Source organism: Piliocolobus tephrosceles, chromosome 9, assembly GCF_002776525.5.
Source record: "Piliocolobus tephrosceles isolate RC106 chromosome 9, ASM277652v3, whole genome shotgun sequence".
NCBI classification, from domain to species: domain Eukaryota; kingdom Metazoa; phylum Chordata; class Mammalia; order Primates; family Cercopithecidae; genus Piliocolobus; species Piliocolobus tephrosceles.
Window position 1 is genome coordinate 30019999 of NC_045442.1, and position 22034 is coordinate 30042032.

The 22034-nt window shown below is 54.0% G+C and overlaps 1 protein-coding gene across 5 annotated transcripts in view; it reads left to right on the forward strand.

Annotated features, from left to right (window-relative positions):
* Window positions 1-22034, forward strand: part of SH3PXD2A (SH3 and PX domains 2A) — a 259572-nt gene that overhangs the window by 227038 nt on the left and 10500 nt on the right. For 3 of the 5 annotated variants that reach the window (XM_023206560.2, XM_023206562.2, XM_023206563.2), the window contains 6 exons: window positions 1419-1532; window positions 6331-6414; window positions 11574-11691; window positions 15648-15985; window positions 17210-17259; window positions 20715-20834. In XM_023206560.2, the coding sequence (XP_023062328.1) occupies window positions 1419-1532; window positions 6331-6414; window positions 11574-11691; window positions 15648-15985; window positions 17210-17259; window positions 20715-20834 (824 nt within the window). The remainder of the gene's footprint in view (window positions 1-1418; window positions 1533-6330; window positions 6415-11573; window positions 11692-15647; window positions 15986-17209; window positions 17260-20714; window positions 20835-22034) is intronic. The other 2 variants (XM_023206561.2, XM_023206564.2) reach the window with 1 other exon arrangement.

The following is a 22034-nucleotide window of genomic DNA, read 5'->3' on the forward strand; positions in this document are numbered from 1 at the left end:
GTTCAGGCAGAGGGGACAGAGGAGTCTGTGGGCTGTCCCAGGCAGAGAGGGACAGAGTCTGTGGGCTGTCCCAGGCAGAGGGGACAGAGGAGTCTGTGGGCTGTCCCAGGCAGCCCGCAGGGCCCTGGATCATGGTGTTTGAGCCAGTAGCTCAGAGATAACCCCTCTCCAGAGAGGAGGACACCGAGACCCTAAAAGGGCAGTGGCCCTCCTGAGGTGCCAGAGCCACAGAGGCCTGGACCTCAACAGTCCAGACTCCTGGTCCAGGGCATTTCATGGGCTTCGCAGAGCTGCAAGCAGAGGGTTGTGGAACTCCCCAGAAAGGGTAGGAGAGACAGAGGGCATTCAGGACTAGACTGCTGGCTGTTTGCAAGCCCAGACCTGTCATACGGGACGGTGGGGACCTAGTTGAAGACCTAGAAGATGAGCTGGGGTTCTAAGTCCTTGAGGTCTCCCCACGACTGTGCAGTGGTACCTGGCAGTTTTCCCCTCCTCTCCATTGTTTTCACAGCAGCTATCAGAGAGCCTCCCCCCACCAACATGCTTCCTAGATCCTTGGGTGGTCACTCGCTGCAGTGGATGGTGACAGGGCCTCAAGTGCTGCCCAGGGAGAAGCCCTGAGTTCTCCAGACAGGAAATGGAGAACTGGGCCATGAGCAGAAAAGAGAATCAGTACCAAATTACTTTTGGGGGCAAAGACGTATCAGGGAAGAAGGGATGAGGAGGAAGACAGGACCGTGGGAAGAGGACCTTCTCGGAAGGGACCAAAGGCAGGGGAGTCCAAGACCTGGGTGCTCAGAGGACTTTGTATGAATGAGGCTTTATCACTTGGCCATGATCTTCAAGCATCGTGTGAGGATGCAGTGCCCACTTACTGTGACTGAAACGTCAACACACTTAAAGGGTAGCTGTGAGTGGCGCCAATGCAACGGTACCACTGACCGGTGATGGGGAAAAGGCAACCGTTGACTGTTAGACACTGTCTGTGAGGCACTTAGTCTGGATGCCTTTGAAAGCTGAGAAGGCAGCCAAGCTCCAGGCAAACCAGCATCCTAATGGGTTTGAAAGACCATAAATGGTCTCGCTGTATGGCCGGAGCTCCCTTGGCCTTTCCTACAAGATGAATTTTCACACACTGGACATATCACTATGTCTGTTTCATTTTCCATCAGACATTTGTTAGTGTGGGTCACAGTTTTTTCGTCCCACTTCTCAGGGAGTGTGCTGGTCTTTCCTGCCTTAGAACAGATGCAGGCTCCTCAAGGCTGGAGCTGGGCCAGCCATTTGCTGGGTGCCCAGGCCATCTGGCTCTGTGCTCCACTTCTTGTGCCTCTCCTTCCCTCCTCGTCCTGGCCCATGAGCCATGCCTGTCGCCCTGCAGTCTCTCACAGTCCTGTTCTTTCTTGTCCTCCCTGCAGGCTGGTGGTTCGTGAGCACCTCTGAGGAGCAGGGCTGGGTCCCTGCCACCTACCTGGAGGCCCAGAATGGTACTCGGGATGACTCCGACATCAACACCTCCAAGACTGGAGAAGGTGAGGGCTTGCAGGTCCAAGGGGCAGGAAGCAACGCGGCCTCTGCGGGCAGCTCTCCCACTCTTCCCTAAAACCAACGGAACCCCTAAAGTGAGCTGAGCCGTATCCCAGCCTCCTCCCTTGGGATCCCATCTCAGTAAGGCTGGCCCAAAATCTCACCTCCCACCCCAGTCCGACCCCTGCTGCTCTGTCTCAGGGGCTCAGGAACTGAGGGGTGGCTCAGACCCCTACACAGCCAGCCTCTCTGATTAGCTTTAACTCTGTGAGGTTTGTTTTCCCACCCACTCCCCTTTTTTTATTTTATTTTTGTATTTTTGTATTTTTTTCTAGAGACGGGCTTTCACCATATTGGCCAAACTCCTGGGCTCCAGCAGTCCACACGCCTTGGCCTCCTGAAGTGCTGGAATTACAGGTGTGGGCCACTGCACCCAGCTCTTCCTTTTTTTTTTTTTTTAAATTCCAAACACTTAAAAACTACTCAGTGAGGTTTTTCAGGGTCTTTCTCCTTGCATTTCAAAGAGCCTGCCCCTGCCCCCTAAGCCAGCAGGACCTATCTGTGGCTTCCGTACTCCCCAGAGCAGGCTGCTTGATCCCAGTCCATATGAGCCACCCCAGTTCCTGGCTGCCTGCTCCTAGTGGCTTCCAAGCCTCCCATGGCCTGGCTGCAGGAATTCTTTCCCTGACGGTTGGTGGGGATGGTCCAGACGGATGTGTCTGAAAGCCAGAGGGATCAAGGCCGCCACCCGGCGCTCGGGCCACCTCCAGGCCTGCTTCCTGCTGCCAGGCCAAAGTAAGCAGCCTCCAAGTGCCAGCTCCTTATTCATCCTTCCCCTAAATGTCGGTTACGCGGTGGGCGGTTGGGGCCTCACCCTTCCTCCTATGTCGAGGCTTTATTTCAACCCCTTGACCAGAGCCTCGGCCCCTGCCATGTGCTTCCACTGTGTGACAGGTTTCCAGGGACAAGGCCCCATTGGGAAAGGTCCGCATGTTCAGGCTGGGCTGCTTGCTCCCTGAGCCCTGGGGCCGAGCCTGCACCCGTCTCCCCTCTGGTTCCATTGCACCTCTACAGCAGGGGAGAGTCTTGGCCCCTGAGCTAGGTCTGGCCTCATATGCCTGCAGTCCCCAGCCTCGCCTCCTACCTAGTTCCACATTCTTTTTGGTGGTGTTGAGACAGAGCCTTGCTCTGTCTCCTAGGCTGAAGTGCAGTGGCACAATGTCAGCTCACTGCAACCTCTGCCTCCTGGGCTCAAGCAATTCTCATGCCTCAGCCTCCCGAGTAGCTGGGATTACAGGCGCCCACCACCACGCCTGGCTAATTTTTGTTTTTAGTAGAGATGGGGGTCTCACCATGTTGGTCAGGCTGGTCTTGAACTCCTGGCCCCAAGCAATTCACCCACCTCAGCCTCCCAAAGTGCTGGGATTACAGGCACACAGTGCCCAGCCCCTAGTTCTACATTCTACAAGGTATGCCAGGGCCTCTCAAAAACAGCAGGAGTTCACAAAGTACCAAATACTAGACCGGGTCCTGAAATGCCCTTGCCCCCACCCTGGGAGGACTCTGTGGCTATGGCCATCCCCATCCTTCCAGCTGTGGGAACTGAGGCTTCAAGATATTTATCAGGTTTGGACCCTAGTCCACCTCCTTTGTCCCGTGGTCCTCACTGCTATGCCACACACCTCTCTGTGAAGCATTTTGCTTGTAAGCAGTACAGGCAGCTCTAGGGCTGTGTGTGTATGAATCAGAGCCCCAGTTGAAAAGGCTGCACCAGGAAGGTCAGAGCGGAGCTGCTGGGTCGATTATGGAGGACTTAGGCACTGAGTGGGGAGAAGGCCAAGGCAGGAAAGCGCCCGAGAGGTGTGGAGCACAGATGCCAGCCTGGTTGGAACAGACGGCAGGTGCTTTGCACGCAGAACAAGTAGTAGTAGGTTGTGCAGGATTTTGACCTTGATGGAGGAAGAATCAGGCTGCCAGTGCAGGTTCTGCGTTCAGAGGGGGTGTGTGTGTGTGTGTGTGTGTGTGTGTGCGCGCGCGCGCGCGCGTGCCCAGGGTGATTCTCCTAAAATAGTTTCCTCTGCACGCCTCTGACAGGGCCTGTGTGCCAATACTCCTGGCAACTTCTGGATAGCTGTGGATCCCACCATCACATCTTGGGCATTTCCCACCCAGATCTACAGAAGGGCTCAGGAATGGGTCCCCTGGGCCTAAGGCCCCAGCTGCTGTGGTGTGTCCACTAGTCTCTCTGCACCTGCAGCCACATGGCCAAGAGATTGGCCGACCCTAGTTCCCTCTGCAGCCATCTCTACCCCAGCACTATGGCCATCCCATCATAGGTGCTCTGAACCCTGTAGACAGAAATTGGAAGCCTGCATCCTATCAAAGCTTTCCTAATAGCTCATGCTTCATTACTTTGGGAAGAAAAGATGATTGGCTGTTCTGGTATGTCCTTATCATGAGACACTCTGGTGTATGTTCATGCGGCTCTTGAACCCAGGTGTGCTGTGGGAGTTCAGTATGGTAGTAAGGGTGGGAGTTGAGACTTTCTTGACCACTGATAGAGGTGCGGGTCCAAGCCTGACATTCGCAGGGTGCTTCAGTGAACCAGGAGAGCCCTCGGGTTCATTTGTGATAGAGCGAAGACCAGAACCTAAGTCTCTACCTTTGCTCCTGTGTCCCACACCTACCAGTATGGACCTGCTTCTCCAGAGTGGGCGCATAGTGGGACATGCGGAACAGACCACAGTCTTCTGTGCTGCTGTACCAAGGGTGTGTACCCAGGTAGTGAGCAGATTCCCCAGCACCCAGACCCTGTCCCCTCCCCACAGCCCCCTCTTCCCAGGGCTTGGCAGCCCAAGGGGCAGCAGAGTTAGGGGAAGAGCAATAACTCGGGGTGTAGAGTCTGTGGTAAGAGTCTGGGCTTTGGAGCCAGACTGCCTGGATTCACATGCTGCCTGACACAGAGTATTCCTTAAAACCCTGTGCCTCTGTTTCCCCATTTGTAAGATGCTAACCACATAGGGCTTTTGTGAGGCCCAAGTGAGATGATCCCTGTACGTGGGTTTTTTTTTTTTTTGTTTTTTTTTTGAGACGGAGTCTCGCTCTGCCGCCCAGGCTGGAGTGCAGTGGCCGGATCTCAGCTCACTGCAAGCTCCGCCTCCTGGGTTCACGCCATTCTCCTGCCTCAGCCTCCCAAGTAGCTGGGACTATAGGCGCCCGCCACCTCGCCCGGCTAGTTTTTTGTATTTTTTAGTAGAGACGGGGTTCCACCGTGTTAGCCAGGATGGTCTCGATCTCCTGACCTCGTGATCCGCCCGTCTCAGCCTCCCAAAGTGCTGGGATTACAGGCTTGAGCCACCACGCCCGGCCTGTACGTGGTTTAAACTGGGCCTGGCACACAGAGTAAATGCCAACATCAACACCTTACTGTGAATGCGGCCTCTGGTCTAGCCATGAGCTGAACCCGTCCATCTCTACAGAGAAGCCCTACACACCTCCTCCACCTCTCCCCGCCCCGCCAGGAGGCCTTGCACAGGACCTGATTCACGTTTCCCAGAGCCTTTCAGCCCCTTGTCTAGGCTCACGCCAGGGCAGGTGGTGTCACTCTAAGACAGATGAGGACAGAGAGGCTTGGAGAGGAATGGCCGGCCTCCCAGTGACACAGGTTGCTGGCAGCGGGGCCTGGACTGGAATCCACACCTCCTAGCCTTTTGTCCAGCCCTCCTCCTTATAAGAGGCAGGTCAGACAGGTCCCTCTCCTTCCAGGAAAGCGAATGCTTTCCCAGGGCCTCAGTGGTCTGGGACGGTTTTATTTTCACTCCAGCCACTGGCCCCCCTCCCATCCCCAGACCCAGGCAGCCTGGCACTTTCTTTGTGTGGTGCCAGGAAGTGAGGCCAGCTGGCACCCTGTAGCCCTGTTCCAGTGTCTGTTTCATCTGGGAGTCCCACAGGAAGACAGAGGCATCTGGAGCTGGGGTCTGAGCAGAGGGTGCAGGGGGCTCAGAGCCGAGCAGCAGCCACCAGAGGAGCAGTGCAGGATGCTGCCCAGTGCGCGGGGTCCAGAGCAGTGAGAAGCTGGGGAGGGGGGCCCCTGTCATCAGATGTCCCAATGCGTGGCCTGAGAGGAGGAGCAGAGCCAGGGCCTCTGGCACCCACCCTTGTGTCATTCCATTCAACAGCTGCTTCCTGGGATGCAGCTATGTGCCTGGCCCTGTGCTAGGCCCTGGGAATGCAGAGACACAGGGCAAAGTTCCCAGAATGGCAAGAGCTTTCAGCCCCGCAAGGAAAGAATCCAAGTCTCTCTTGGGCACACTGATTCTTCCAAGTGTGGTGCCTGTCCAAGGTAGCACGTTCACAGTCAATACTCAGTGAGCGAGTGGACATAAGCTCAGATGTTGCAGGACCCCAAACCCTCCTGGGAATCAGCACCGCCCAGCAGTGAGGGACACTGATCTCACCATCCCTGGAGGCTGCAGCTGAGGGGCTGCCTTGCACTGGGCTGGAGCTAGGGACCCTCTTTGTCTCTAAGGTGCTGGGATTCTAAAGGCTTTAACCCACTCCTAGGCTCAGGGGCGCACACTGGGGAGTTTGGCTGAATTTTTCCCTGTGTGCCAACCATGACCTGTCATATCTGCCCCATCCAACAGGGCATGCCTTTGGTTCAGTCCAGGTGATGGTGACCTGGAAGTGTGGGCCTCCCCTCCCTGTGCCCCTTCCTCCCGCCCCCATCCCATCTCATCCTCATCTCCATTCTCTCCGCCGGTTGCTGTTGGCCGCATGCTCCATCGCCATCTCCCACACCAGTGTCCAAGAGACGCAAGGCCCATCTGCGGCGCCTGGATCGCCGGTGGACCCTGGGCGGGATGGTCAACAGGCAGCACAGCCGAGGTGACTGCGGGAGCTGGCTTCTCCTCCCTCGCAGCGACCGCCTGTCTCTCGCTAACACTGCTCTTTCTTTCCGGGCTCTGCTCTCTGCCCTGTGGTCTCCTCATTCAGCCAGATTCACGGGCCAGGCTTTTTTCTCACCTACTGCAGCTGGTGTGGGGTGGGCCTGCTTGGGAACTGGGGTGGCACTGGGGCTGTCTCTGGCTTTTGTCAACATCCTGGGTATGAGGGTCATGGAACACAGTTGTGGGTTCCTTGAAAAGGTACAGGGGCTTGAGGAGGGGGACAGGGGGTCTCGAGTCTTTAAGAAAGTCCACAATGGCCCTGGAAGCTGCAGATTAAAGGAGCTAAGCATGTCCAGCCCTCTGGGCCATCCCACTCCCCTATCCTTCATGGCCCCTGTCCTCTGAGAAAAGGCTCCCTCAGCCAAAGTTCTTCTATCAGTTGCTTGGAAACAAAGCAGAAAGAAGGACCGGCTCACATTCACGCTCCTCCTGCTAGCTCCACGGAAACTAGAAAGGGAGCAAAGCCAGATCCAGCCTAGTACCAGGGTGCAGCCCAACAGGCTCTGCTGGGGGTCAGGTCCAGCCAGGAGCAGTAAGTGCTGGGGCTTCAGGAGGGGCCTGATCCAGGGGAGTCCAGGGAGCCCCCCAGACCTGGCACATGGGCTGATCAGATGTTTGTGGGTTTAGAGCTTTCTCACCCAGGATCTTTCTGGCATCCAGGAACTTGGGAGGTAAGGGAGTGGAACAAACCCCCAGGGCTGGGCCGCTGATCAAACCCCTAAACATCTGCAGACCCCCCTCGGCCAGGGCTTGGCCAGCCCCACATGGAGCAGGGTGTGTGTGCTTCTCAGAATGACGGCACAGAGAGGGGTATGTCATAAACATTGGCCTTTCTGGAAGCAGGGACACCCAGTGTCCCCCACCCTCACAACTTGGTTCTAAATGACCATAAGAGCATGTTTTGGTGTCTGCTCCAGGTCCAAGGCAGCAGGAAGCCTGGACACAGGTGTTACAGCCTATGGCTGGCTCAGCGTCAGGCACAGAGCACTGGCCATGAGGAGTCCAGCTTGTCCTGAGGGCAGGGCCTCAGGCAGGCCAGACCCAGTGAGCTGACTCAGGGCTGGGGGCCAAGTTGTAGAAACAGCAAGAACAGGCTGGACATAGGGTGAAGGCCACCCTAAAGCTAGGACGTAGCTCAAGCCTTGGCGGCAAAAGAGAGTGGGACGTAGGTCTGGAAATGTGCAGCAGGGATGAAGGTTTGGCTCCAAACACCCTTGCACACTGAGCCCCAAACACGACCGTCTCCACAACCCCATAGACATGCACAGCCCTCATGGCCACAGATATGACTGTGTGCCCTGTCACATCCAGCCTCCCCAATACCCACATATCCACAGTCCCAGGCACACAGCCACTCACAGTACACGTACACAATTCCAGTTATGCAGCTGTGCATACACCGTGCCATGTGTCTTCTGTTTATACAATCACAAATGCATCATACACAGTCACAAAATCATCACACACACACATATACACAACATACACACATACGCCACGCGTACCTCCACAGCAACACTCACAAGGACACATACAGCTTCATACACACAACGCCTTGCACCACATATAGCCCAGTCACAGACATACAGTGATATGTAGAGACACAAATATGCAATGAAATGCCTAATTCTTGGTCACCCATACCTAAGCAAATATAAGCCCCCAGCTCTTGCTCTCTTTCTTTCTCTCTCTTCAATAAGAGACCTAAACAACATAATTTCCCAGCCTCAGCCTGATGGGCTAAGTTAAACCAGGCAGCCAAGAAAAACTTGCAGAGAGTTGGCTTGGAGACGCTTGCTGCAAACAGCCGAGCTGGTGGGGGAAGCAGGCTGCAGGTTGTGGAGGAGCTAGACAAGAGAAAAGCGGAGCTTCCCCACAGCCTCCGCTCCCTATTCCCTCAGCCAGCCAGGCCCTTGGAACCAAAAGGCCTCTCTCAGTGGGGCTGGGTAAGTCGTGCGGGCAGGAGGGGAGTGAGGAGACTGCTGACAGAGGGGAAAGTGTTGGGGAAGAGGAGGCTTCTGTGGTTTGGAAACTGCAGGGCATCCAGCCCCTGCCTCCAAAACCAAAGCAGGCCTGTCCCCCTCACCCACCCGGCTGACCGCCTGGCTAGCCCTCCCCAGGGCAGGCTGCCACCGTCTCCTGGTGGCGTGGTCAGAGTACCCACGGCCCCAGTGCTTCCCAGAAGCCCTGAGGATCCCACTGGAGCTCACAGCCTCCCTTTCTTCAACCCCATTCCCAATGGGAAATCTCTTCCCGAGCCCTTGACCACCCTGAATCACGCAGCTGCCCGCTGAGGGCCTTCTCTTGTCTGGCGGCCCCAGATGGGGTTTGTGGCTCAAGCAAGTCTCTCTCCCTTGGGACACCTGTGAGTTGAAGGCCTGAGACCCACAAGGCCCATGTCCACATGGAAAGTCCATGCCTCTGCCATCTGAGCCATCTGGGTGGAAAGGAGCTGGGAAGACCTGGTCTGCCTGCCTAGCCCTGCCAGGGAAGAGGGCTCTGGGTTTTCATGCCTGCAACCTGTGCAGTGACCGGGGCAGGACGAGCCCCCCATCCAGGAGCTCTCACCAGCAGCACATGAACTCCTGGACATCTGTGGTTGCTGCAGCCCCAGGACCCCCAAGAACCTTTTGCAGGAGCAGCTCAACTTTACCAGCCAGCACTGATATCCCTGGTTCTGCTCCCACCCACAAGAGGTCAGGAGAAAGCCTGAGCTTACATGGCCCACGGGATTCTGTCTTCCACACACCCCAGGAGGCTGTGAAGGCTGGGGCTGGGCCGTGGTGGCCCAGGAGGCTGAGCCCGCATGATGGTCTAGACCCTGTTCTCTGCCATGAGGCAGGGCAGGGCTCCTCTGATCTTCCCATGAGAAGGGCTGTCATTTTTCCCTGCAAATGCAACCTTGCCTAGGAAAACCTTAATGATGGCTTCCTGCTCGAACCACAGACTTTTAAAAATAGCCCAGCTGAACAAAGGCAAAATGTGGAGCCCAGGCCTCGCTTCATCCTAACCTCAGAATCCTGGATTCCTGAAGCCTGGCGCTGCCCCTCTGGCCGCCGCTGGGCCGGGATTTGCCATGCCTCACTGGAAAATGGAGCAGAACCAGGAGCAGGCAGGAGAGCGGAGAGAGTTGGACTGTGGAGCCCTGAACTTCTCAAAGGGCCGAGTCAGAATCTGGCTGGGCAGGGTTCTCAGGCCGCCTTGGCAGCAGTTCGAAGCATGGCTGGGTTGGAATCTGAAAGCCTCCAGGAATAAGGCCCTCCCTGAGTCGATGCTGACCAAGTTCTGCAGCAGAGAAGGGCGTGCTGAAAAATCCTGCAGGCTCCCATGGGTCATCACCCTCCTTCTGCTTTTGGGCAGCCGTTTGAATTTGGCTAGTGGCCCATCTGTTCTGTCCTCACAGCCCAGCAGGGCAGCCACAACCACCCCCAAAGGGAGCTGCTATCTCAGCTCAGCACAGGGCTGCAGACAGGACCCCAATAATCCAGGGGAGAGTGGACAGATGGCCCTCCCACAACTGGGGGTTGGGGTGGCAGCTGCCTCCCACCCCCACGGCCACCAGTCTTAGGCAGGCTGCCTGTCAGCGTCCAGTCAAGGAGCCCAGGGGGTGGCTGTCACAGCTGGGAGCCAGGAGGGGTGGGTGTCCCAGAGACCAGAGGCCAGCAGTCTGCGCCAGCATCCTGCTGTTTTGAGCTCACAGCGCTTCCCATCAGCACCCGTGCTCAGCCTTGCCTGGTCGTGATGCAGTCAACAGTCTCTCGCTGTCTGCCAGGCACTGTCTCAGCCCCTGGGGAGCACCCACACTAGAGAGGACGACATTGGCCCAGGGTGACCCTCCAGAAGGGCATGGCCAGACTGCCACTTCCTCCTCCTGTCTGAGCTCCTGTTCCCCCAGAGGAGGAGGCGGGGAGTGTTCCACCCCGAGCAGTCCTCTACGGAGTGTCTCAGCCAGGAGGCAGGGACTCTTTAGCCAGCCAGCTAGGAGCACAGCCAGGGAGTACTCACCTGTGGGGTCTACCTATCAGGAGCTTCCTGGGACAGGGAGAGCTGGACCCCAGCAGGCATGGAAGAAACACCCTCCTGGAAGCCTGATCAAGGACCCAAACGGGAGGCACCCAGGCCTCCTGCCAGGAGAGAGGCTGAGAAAAACCAGGGGAGGCATCGTGGTACCCCATTCTCCCCACACCTGTCCTCCCAAGCCTTCCTGAGAGTGTACAAGGACTTCTTTCCCAGTGCCTAGGGAAGACCTTGGGCAAGACCCTGAAGTGACATCCTTGAAAATAGAGCAGGCTGCCCTCCAGAGGGGCTGGGCCTCGGCTGTGTGGTTGGCACAGCACGTTCTCCTGCAGAAGCCGCTTGGGTGCACTGGCCCAATAACGGCCCCAGGGTGCTACCTGATTGTGCTGTGCTTGGTGTTTCCAAGCTCATTTGGCCGTGAACCCTTGTCTTAACAAAACACACATAACTGCTCCCATAAGACTTGGGTTCCATGGACTCCTCTTGGGAGATTACATGACCAGGTGTTAATGGATGAACTGGGTGCTCAGGGAAGGCTTCACCGAGGTGTCCCTAGAGCCTCTGAAGGTCAGACAGAGGAAGGATGCAAGAGGTTGAGCTGGGGGCAGGGATACGAGAGTTCGTCTGGGACACAGATGGAAACAGGGCACATTTCGAAGAGAGGTAGTATGCCATGGGGCCTCAAGGCATGCAAGTTCACCTCATGAGGAGCCGGCTTCTCCTAATCCTGCCCTCGGCCCAGCAAGCTTCTGCAGCCCTGTGGACTTCAAGGTCCCTGCAGCCTGGCTGCCATTATCAGGCTGGGAGAGCCGACTCCCCACTCCCAGGGCCTTGCCTGACAACCTGAGTCCTGGCTGGCTTTGGCACACACTGGGAGCAGCGGTGACCCCTGCTCCCATGGTCTCCCTGCTGCCACCTCTGGGGCCTGGTCCTTCCCTCCCCTGGAGAAGCCAGAGCCCACCCAGTGCACCTTCTTGGCAAGCAGCTGAACAAAGGCCAGGCCAGGGCAGGAGGAGGGGACAGGAAGCAGGACCTGCACCCTGACCTCAACTAATCTTGCTTTCTTGCTCCCACCCCCAGAGGAGAAGTATGTCACCGTGCAGCCTTACACTAGCCAAAGCAAGGACGAGATTGGCTTTGAGAAGGGCGTCACAGTGGAGGTGATCCGGAAGAATCTGGAAGGCTGGTGGTATATCAGGTAGGGAACCCTGACATGTATGAACGAGATGCCTCTCGCCCACCTGGGCCCTGGGGAGAGTGCAAAGTGGCCGCAGTCACCTGATGGCAGGTAGATACTGACAGCTTTGTGCCCACGTCACAGGGCTGGGCTGCTGCACCTCTGCACAGCTGAACAGCTCAACCAGAGAGTGCTCGTCTTGCAAATTTTCTCCTGGGACGCGTAAAGCAGAGCTTGAGTCACAGCCAGCGGGGCACAGAGGCCCCGGCTCAGCGTGCAGGCTGTGGTGCAATCCCTTCCCACGTATCTGCCAAGAGAGTTCAGCACATCTGAATTTGGTTTTGTGTGTCCGGCCTTGGCTGCCTGGCCTGCTCCATAGCTAGGGCTGCCTGGAGCACTGGCGACCGCAGGCCTTGCTGAAGTCCCAGCAGGCAACCTCTGCTGCCCAGGTTCAGCACTCAGGGAGGTGGGCTGGGAGCGGGGGCGGGCGCAGATGCAGGCCTCTTGCAGCCATGTCCCTGGTGGATGGGGACTGGCTGTCCAATCTGCAGGGCTGGTTGCAAGGGCTGGAGCAGAAGTCAGGCCTCGGCTCAGGCCGTCAGAGGCTTCTTCCTTCTCTTGCCCCTTCCTCTCCCAGGCCTAATCACAGTTCTCAGCCTAGAATCCTATTGAATGGTGTGGGTAGGGAAGTGGGGTCTTTCCTGACCTTCTGGAAGCAAACAATCCTGTGGGTTTCACTCACCATTACCTAGCCAATACCTGCCCTTCCAGGACCCCTGCTCTCAGGAAATGCTCCAGACTTGATCTCAGGAAGTGCTTTTGGTGTCCTTGGAACTGGCTCCGCTGTGATGACTTTGCCCACCTTCTCTGTTCTCTGCCAGTTACCCAGCTGACAGGGATAGTCCTATATCCATGGGCTCTGGGGCCCCCAGACCCACTGTGGGCGGGACATGCATTCTAGGTGGTCTCCCACAGAGGGGACGGGATTGTGCAGTGGCACCATTGTGCCCCAGGCGATGCGAGTACTCATGGGACAGTTGCTCAGAACATGGCACAACATGATGGCATTAAAGGCTAGTCCATGCTGAGGTCACTGGCCATACGGAGATTGCACCTTAGTCTGACCTGATGGAACACAGCTCCATGGCATGCACCGCACCCCCCACCCCTACCCTGCCCCTACCCCACCCCACCCTGGAGCCCTAGTGCATATCAGTCAGGAGGGCTGATATGTCCCTTTCTGTCTCATTGGGCAGGATGGGACTGTGCATCTGGACGTGTGTTGTCCAAAGCCACTGCCCCTAGACTTTTATGTTCTCTGAGCAATGGAAACTAGAGTCAACCAATAATCCACCAGCCATGAGTCTGACATGGGAAAGTCAGGAAACATTCTGGCAGGTTGGTGGCCTAGCTCACTTGCCTGGAGCTTATCTACAAGGCTGCTTTATTATTATTTTTTAGTTTTCTAAAATGACCAACAAAGTCACTCTGAGCTGCTTCTAGTCTGCTCCTGTCCCCATGGCCTAGTCTTACAGCCAGCAGGAGCTCAGACTGAGAAAACCCGGCTGAAAAGATTCCACCTTAAAAAGGCTGCCAGACACCCCCTTAAATATGCCATTTCCCAACATTCCAGGCTCTACGTTGATCCTCATTTCCTGTCTTTCTTCTCCCCCCACCCCTACACACACACACACACACACACACACACACACACACACACACACTTGCACTCTCTCCATCGTGCCCTTTCCAGCCTGCTTCCCGCTGGAGTCATTTCATTCGCCAGAGCTGGAAAGCAGATGTGAGCAGAGCTGGACCCAGACACACACAGCCACTCCTGATTCCCTCGCGTTTCTCCTCCTGGAATCTAATTTTATCCATATAGCACTGAAGGAACACAAATAGGAGCACTCGGGGCCCTAAGCAGGCCTGACCTTCACCTCCACGAGCCCCCTCTCCCCATAGCTCTCCAGTGTCGATGTAGAAAAACCGTCAGTGAGGGCCAGTGGGCTCATCTTTGTCTTTTCTCTGAGATGCAAGAGCACCAGGCTCTGGGCCAGATGCTGCTAAGCGCTCACTGTGTGACCCCCTTGCTTTTCTGAGCCGTAGTTGTTGGCTCACGTGAAGATCAGGTATTTTTACTCATTGCTCCCATCCACTCTTAAAATTCTGTGCCTCTGTTTGCACCCATTGCATCAGGGAGCCAAGACAGGCCCCTGACTCCCACCCATGTGTTAACTCACATCTGCTTCCCAGTCCCTGGGGAGGCGAGCTGGGCTCAGCCTGCCTGCATGTTTCTGTGACATGAACATAAGCAGCCACCTCCTACCTGAGCTTTCTCGCAAAACTTCAGCTTTCATATTCCTTTTCTCCCACCTAAAGAGTGCCCAAGAACAAGGTCAGATCAGGAAGACGGGGGAGGGGGAGTTTCAGACATCTGGTGTGGAGGGGCCATTCCAAAGAGCCAGATGTATCCCAGAGAGCAGACGGGGACATTGCAACCCAGACTTGGGGGCACTGGTCAATGACTACTGGACCAGGAAGTGAAGTCTCCATGGGTTTGGGTGAAAACACCACGAGGAAAAAAGGAAAAGCTTGTTTTCAGAAGTCATCGAATCACCAGAAATTAAGTCAGCCCTATCATTTGCCTTTTGCCTTTGTTTATGAGCTTTTGGTTTTGTTTCCTTTTGTTTTTGTTTTGCTTTGGTTTTAGTTTTATCTAGTCATGTGCTTTTGTCTTTTCACTTATGGTTTCTGCTTTTGGAGCCCCACGTAGACTTTCTCAACCCCCAACATTATGTGAATCTTCTATTTTTTTATTCTACTATATGGTATAAAACCAGTGTCTGTCTTACTTGTTTTTCCTAACTGGGTCATCAGTTTTCCCCAAATCACTTATTACATTTTTGGAGATAGAGTCTCACTCTGTCTCCCAGAGTGGAATGCAGTGGCATGATCATAGCTCACTGTAGCTTCAAACTCCTGGGCTCAAGCAATCCTCCCACCTTAGCCTCCCAAGTACCTGGAACTACAGGTATGTGCCATCACACCCAGTTAATTTTTAAAAAAAATTTTTTTTTGGTAGAGATGAGGTCTTGCTATGTAGCCCAGGCTGGCCTTAAGCAATCCTCCTGCCTCAGCTTCCCAAAGTGCTGTAATTACAGGTGTGAGCCACCTCGCCCAGCCCCAAATCACTTATTGAACAATGCATCCTTGTTCCACTACAGTAAGTTTAGCCTGGTTTGTGAACTTGGTCTGTGACAGTCTATAGAGGATCCACCCACTCTCCCTGCAGTGGCATCACAGCTTTCCCATTCGGTCATCTGGCATGGAGGAGCCATTCCAACTAAGATGTTGGAGATATCTTAGGTGATCTCAACGTGTCTGTCCTTCTGGGTACATTTTTAGCAGCGACTCTATCCCTGCATCTTGCAGAAGAGACATAAACTGAGCTCCAGGGAAGGGACTTGTGCAAGGTACCATAGACTAGAACTCAGACTGCCTGACTCTCACCTTCTAGAGTCAATTCCCTCTGTAATACCTCCCCTTCCTACAGGCCATTTAACTCTACTTACCACATCCGCACCTTCTCATTTCTTATCTTTCCAATTATCCTCAACTGACTGGGAAATAGCAGGCCATTATGAAGTCCTCCTTTGGGCAACCCAAAAGTTGATAAATCTGATCCCAAGCTCCCACGTTTGCCTGACTTTGCAGAGAGCGAGAGCCCACCCCAAGAGGGATCAGGCAAAGAAAAAGGAGCATGGTGGGGGGGAGGGGGGGCAGTGGGAATTGGTGTCTGGGTGTCTTTTCCACCCACCCTTGGTGCCATTTCTCTCCAGAGTATTGGGATTGCCAAGCCTTGCAGAACATGGTAGGGAAGGCTCCACTGGGCAAGGCCAGATGGATCCTAGGGCCTGGAAGTGGGGTGTGAGGTCAGAGTGCTCTAACAATAGCACATCCGCTCCTCCCCACAGATACCTAGGCAAAGAGGGCTGGGCGCCAGCATCCTACCTGAAGAAGGCCAAGGATGACCTCCCAACCCGGAAGAAGAACCTAGCCGGTCCAGTGGAGATCATCGGGAACATCATGGAGATCAGCAACCTACTGAACAAGAAGGCATCTGGGGACAAAGAAACTCCACCAGCTGAAGGCGAGGGCCACGAGGCCCCCATCACCAAGAAAGAGATCAGCCTGCCCATCCTCTGCAATGCCTCCAATGGCAGCGCCGTGGGCGTTCCTGACAGGACTGTCTCCAGGCTGGCCCAGGGCTCTCCAGCTGTGGCCAGGATTGCCCCTCAGCGGGCCCAGATCAGTAAGAACCTCGCTGACCTCTAGGTCCTCACTGCAAAGCTCCTTAGAGAATAGGCATGGGTGCATGAAAGCCAGGGGAGTGCATAGGACCCCCATGGTGTTTTCCTCCTGGGCTACAGACTGGCCTTTGACCCTCACTCTGTCAGCTTGTGTCATGCTAATCACAGGAGTGGAGAAGGCAGAGGAGTATGATGACTCAACTGCTCCCAGCTGCTCCACGGAAGCTAGATCACATGAGGATGTAGGTGGTAGCGTTCCCTCCTTCTCTAGTGGAGAGCCAGCAATGGTCACTCTGCAGATACATGCATTCCAAGAGCAAGAAATGCTTTTTTTTCCTTATGGTAAAGGCTTTATAAATCAAGATAGATGATGTGTAGTTGACTTTTTTAAAAAATCAAAAAAACACATTTCCCTGGGCTGTTGAATGTGGGTGCTATATGCAGGGCTGCCCTACACAGGGACAGTCTGTAGAGAAACGTCTTTCTGGGCCTTAGCAGCTCCTTCCCTGTGACTTTCCACTGGTTCCTGGAAACCTAAAAGACCTAGGAGCTAAGGCTTTACCACTCTGCACAGGCAGTTTCAACAGGGCATTCTTCAGGAATCACCTTCATTTCTACAGGAGACTCCGGGCAGTCTGGCACCCTCCATCTCTGGTCCAACAATGCCTTTTGTTGAGGCTTAAAACTTCTGTGTTATAGGAGCCTAGCTTTTATTTGTGTCCAGCCATTCTTAAAATCTGGAGGAAAGCTGTTTCTTTAGTTTAGCTCCACTGGGTTAAGTTAGCTCTCGTGCCTGAAATCTTTTAGGGAACAGCTGGGAAACAGTTATTGGGCACCTCCTCTTGCCTGGCATTGTGCTAGCTTCTACGGATTTAATAGTAAGCAAAAAATAGACATGGTCTCTGCTCCTAACTTTGAAAATCTGATAAATCTATACACCCGTTACCCTGAAAAATGCCCATATGGCTGCACATTTTGAAAAGTGCACATAATTTTAGAGGGTTCATAGATCTCCTGGAAGCACAGCCAAGATAAAGGTCTAAGTTTCCCCTTGAAGAAGCCCAACTACAGCGCCCATAGTGACTTAAGAGCATCAAGCCTTCATAAAGGCTGAGCAAAAGCATGAACTAGAAGGACCAGGAGTTAGTTTCACCTAGGGAAGGCAGGTATGGGCACTGTTGCCCATCGTCTGACTGGGATTTCTGAAGCCACGTCTCTTCCTTTAGGCTCCCCGAACCTACGGACAAGACCTCCACCACGCAGAGAATCCAGCCTGGTATGTGTACTGAATTTCTTCTCCCTTTTCCTTCCTTTTCTGTGGATGCACTTACAGCCGCCCGATCAATTGGCTATCTTGCTGCAGAGCCTCTTGATCCAGGGGTTTTCCAGGGCCCTGCTGGGGCTTCTAGTTTTGTGGGGCTGGGGGCAGGGAGGGAAGCCTGCAGATCCCAGTCTTCCTGGGGGCCTGGCTGGACAGTTTATAATCGGAAACACACCGCACTCCAAAGCTAAATAAATCCATCCCAGCCACTGCATTGGCAGACATAAACATTTAGACTGCCCAGCAAAAGTGTCCAGCCAGGGCATTGCCAGGGGCTGGAAATGGGGCTGCTGTCCATGTTAGCCTGGAAGCCTTTCAGCTTTCCTTGGTCAGGAATGCCCAGTGCAGGTGGTGGATGGCAGAGTCCGGGAGGGCAGAGGGCAGATCAGTGAACGTCTTCCAGGGAGGAGTGTGAGTTGCAAGGACTGGCTCATACCCCAGCTTCAAGAGGTTAACAATGCCAGGGTCCCTGGCTCATGTGGGTGGGGTTTCCTGGTGTCCAGACCCTCGGGCAGGCAGATAGGCATCAGGGGCCAGGGCTTGGGGTGCCTGCAATGCTGGTGGCAGGCCAAGAGTCCTGGAACAAAGAACTGTTAGTAGGCGCAGTGGGATGTAGTGGAAAGAGTGGGTCTTCAAGTGCCAGGCATGGATTCGGATTCCACTTCTGACACTTAGAGGCAGAGAGACTGTAGGTAAGCCACTTGCCCTCTACAAGCTTCAGTGCCCTTAGTTATCAGATGGGATAGTACTAGCCATCTCTTAGGGCTGTTGCAAGGATGAAATGAGATGATGTATGTGGCGGGCTAGCAAACGGGTTTCCATTTCCTATGTCAACTCTTGCCTGCTTGGTAGTACTACCTGGTGCTGCACTGGGTTAAAGAGGATTCTGAAGTCACATTTGGGCTCAGCAGCAAGAGTTCCTGTGGTCAGTGATATCAGCCCTGGCTAGGGGGGATGGCACCAGTCTATGGAAGAGTAGGCCCTCCATAAAAATATGGTTTTTAAATATTTCATCCCTGGAGATGAGATCTTCCTTGCCCTGGCCATGGACCCCAGTGGAGTTTCTCTTTTTCCTCCTGAGTTTTATATACCCAGACACTGAATTCTCCCTCCCAACCATCTCTTCTAGCCACGGCTAATTATTTTCAGGCAGACTTGATTTTGGCAAGAATGGGGTAATTCCTTCCACACTTACCAAATGCGGGGATTGCTGAGGCAGGGCTGCTGTTTCCAGTTAGGCCCAGCTGCATCCCACCTGGCCAGAGATGTGTTCTGGGCTGAGCCTGGGCTGTGTCTGCTCACATGCACGGCTGCACAGCCAGGCCCTGGGGCCGTGAAAGGTGGCAGATTCTCACTCAATCCCTCAAAAGCAGCTTCCTCCCACACCTCACTCACTCGGACCCAGCTCAGTTTCAACTGGTGGGGTTAGGACATGCAGAGCCTTGAAGGATGAGGAAGGCTGGGAAGAAGAGAGAAGTTCAGAAGGAGGGCTGAGCTCCAGCTTCTATTTATTGAGCTCTCCCTATGCCCCTCTTTGGGCCCAAAGTGATGTATGTTATTTCAGGGATCCTCTGCAGGACGCTGGCATTAGTTCCATTTTACAGATGAGAGAACTGAAGTTCAGAGAGATCAAGGGCTTTGCCCAGGGCCACACAGCTGGTAAATTGCTGTGATTGGAGTCCAGCCCCAAGGTTGAGGTCTTTCCAGGTCTTCCTGCTACACCAAGCTTCTTCCCGTCCCGTTATCCCTCCCACAACTTTTTTTTTCTCAATTGCTTTATTTGAATCCCTTTGCATGAGGGAGGACATAAATAGCGGTGTACAAAGTATATTTTAGCAGAGTAGAGAGAAGACCAGTGAAGCAAAAGTGTACAATCCACAAGGGCAACGCGTTGTCCATTCAGTTTCCTAGTGAGCGCTCGGTGCCTTAGACCAGTGTCTGGCACCCAGTAGACGCACAACAAACAGTTGTTAAATGAATGGGGGAGGCCCACAAACCATGGGCCAAGGCCAGCTTCTATATGTCCTTGAATGTCATGCTTAGATGCTGCTGTGCCAGTGTCTGAAAAGCATTGAGGATCTCCAGTGAGTTCTACCCTGCCCACAGAATATTGCGAGTTTTATTTAGTGCTTACCTGCCTATCTGGCCTCGTCATGATGACCAGCTAAAGACTTTGCTCACCCAACCGCACTGCCTCCTTACACACCCACCCCAGACTAGAGACCAGTTGTGCTCCATTGCCTTGCCTGTGCTGCCAGAAGTCCCACCTGCAGTCCTCGCCCCTAGACTCCAGAACAGTGGATTTCCTTCCTCTCCCACAGGGCAGTCAGTGTGCGAGGGCTTTGTTAGAGTGATTTCGCTGCTTTTTTTTTTTTTTTTTTTTTTTTCTGAGACAGTGTCTCACTCTGTCACTCAGGCTGGAGTGCAGTGGTCTGTTCATAGCTCACTGCAGCCTCGAACTCCTGGGCTCACGCTGTCTTCCTGCCTCAGCCTCCCCAAGTAGCTGGGACCACAGGTGCATAACACCATGTCCACCTAGTGTGTGTGTGTGTGTGTGTGTGTGTGTGTTAGAAATGGGGTCTCACTATTTGCCCAGGCTGATCTCAAACTCCTGGCCTCAAGCAGTGCTCCCACCTGGGCTTCCCAAAGCACTACGATTACAGGAGATTTCTTGCTTTTTAGTTTTCATTTTGAGATTCAGCTATTGAGGCATCTGAAAACTTGACCTCCAGAGATGTAAGATTAGAAATTACTGTATTTTTTGTGCTGGGCACAGTGGCTTATGCCTGTAATCCTAGCACTTTGGGAGGCTGAGGCAGGAGGATTGCTTGAGCCCAGGAGTTTGAGAGCAGCCTAAGCAATATTGCAAAACCCTGTCTCTACTTTTTTTTCTCTCTCTCTTTTCTTTTCTTTTTTTAGCAAACTCTTCCAGATCCTCTCTACCAAAAAAAAAAAAAAAAAAATTAAAATTAACCAGGTGTGGTGGTGTGTGCCTGTAGTCCCAGCTACTGGGGAGGCTGAGGTGGGAGGATCACTTGAGCCCAGGAGAAGGAGGCTGCAGTGAGCTCTGATTACTCCACTGCACTCTAGCCTGGGTCCCAAAGCAAGACACCTCTCTCAGAGTAATAATGATGATGATGATGATGACAGTAGTAATAGTAATGTGAGCATTTTGATAGCTCAGACAAGTCTCCCATGAATCTTGAGTATTATCAGAAAGCCTCATCAGAGCAGTCCCCTGGCGATATACACCCTGAGACTCCGGTGATAGATACGTACTCAGGCCAGCTGCTGTCCAGCTGGTGTAAACAGCCATCCACACCCGCTGGGACTGAGTGGGGACCAACCCTTGGCCATGTTACTCTTCTGATTTGGGCGGGTTTTGCCCACTGTGTGTTCCTTAACCTTAGGGGTTCCAACTGCCAAAGCCACCAGAGCCCCCTTCTGTTGAGGTGGAGTACTACACCATTGCTGAATTCCAGTCGTGCATTTCTGATGGCATCAGCTTTCGAGGTGGACAGAAGGCAGAGGTAAGCCTCGGGCCATGAGGCCGAGGGTTTTACTCATCATGGTGGAAGACCTACTGCATTTCCCATTTTAGGCCTTGCTAGTAAGATTCCTGAAGGGCAGGCAGGAAAGGTACAGAAACGAGCCCCACAAAGATGAGCATCTGCCTGGCGCTGGCCAGTGCCACGGCCTGGACTAGATCCAGCTCTCACGCTCCACCCTGAGCTCATAGGGCTTGTCTCACAGCAACATTTCCCAGAGCATGTGCAGGAGCTTGTGACGGGGGCCTTGAAACAAAGGGCTTCTGTGGTCAAATGAGCTTGCAGGACAGTGGATTAAACAAAATCCAACCCATTTGTTGTTTTAATTGCAGGGCTTCCCAGAGCCTAGGATACAAGAATGTCACTGGGAGTGTCATCTACAAGGGGTCTAGAACAGGCAGCATTGCCCGTCCCACAAGCTTTCTCTCCCAGGAACACCTCGGGCCAGTATCCTGCAGTACCCACCGTTGGGAAGTGTTGTTAGGAGGATGTGGACCAGGCAGGTAGACTGAGATACTGGGGACCTGGGCTCTGGCCAAGTCCACACCACATGACCCTTGGCCTTTGATGCAGTCACTTCTCCCATCTGCCACCCCCAACTTTAAGCATTTCTCTCTGCAAAATGGGGTGATAGATCCTGGGACGCTCCCCGCAGCCTGTCTTCCAGCATTCATGCCACTTTGTTTTGTGGCTGGGGCTTAGCATGGCATTCCCAGCAGCAGAGAAGAGCTGTAACTCAGTCAGTTCTCTCAGTGGCTTTGCGTAGTAATTGAGTTAACTTCATCTAATACAAGTGAACCTGTCAGATTCATTGGGAAGTCTCTGCCTCTAAAGCGGTGACATTTCCAGTGTGAATGTTTTAAATCACATGCCTGGAACTTGGAACTAAATTTCCAAGAAAAATCATTCTCTCAGTGCTGAGATTTCCAGGAATCTGTAAAGAGCACAATGTGGCAGAACTGTCAGGCTCAAGAGCCCCCTGTGCTTGAAGTAAGTACGGGGCTGGGGCAGGATGAAGGACAGAATGTAGGACCCAAAGAAGGAGAAAATCTTTCTCTTTTGGTGGGGGATGCAGAGAACTGGTCTCTTCTTACCTTTGCATTCTCCACCTTTCCCTCCGTCCTTGGCCCTCTTCCCAAGTTGCCAGTGTTTTCACACTACCCCTTCCCCACCCCAGGACCT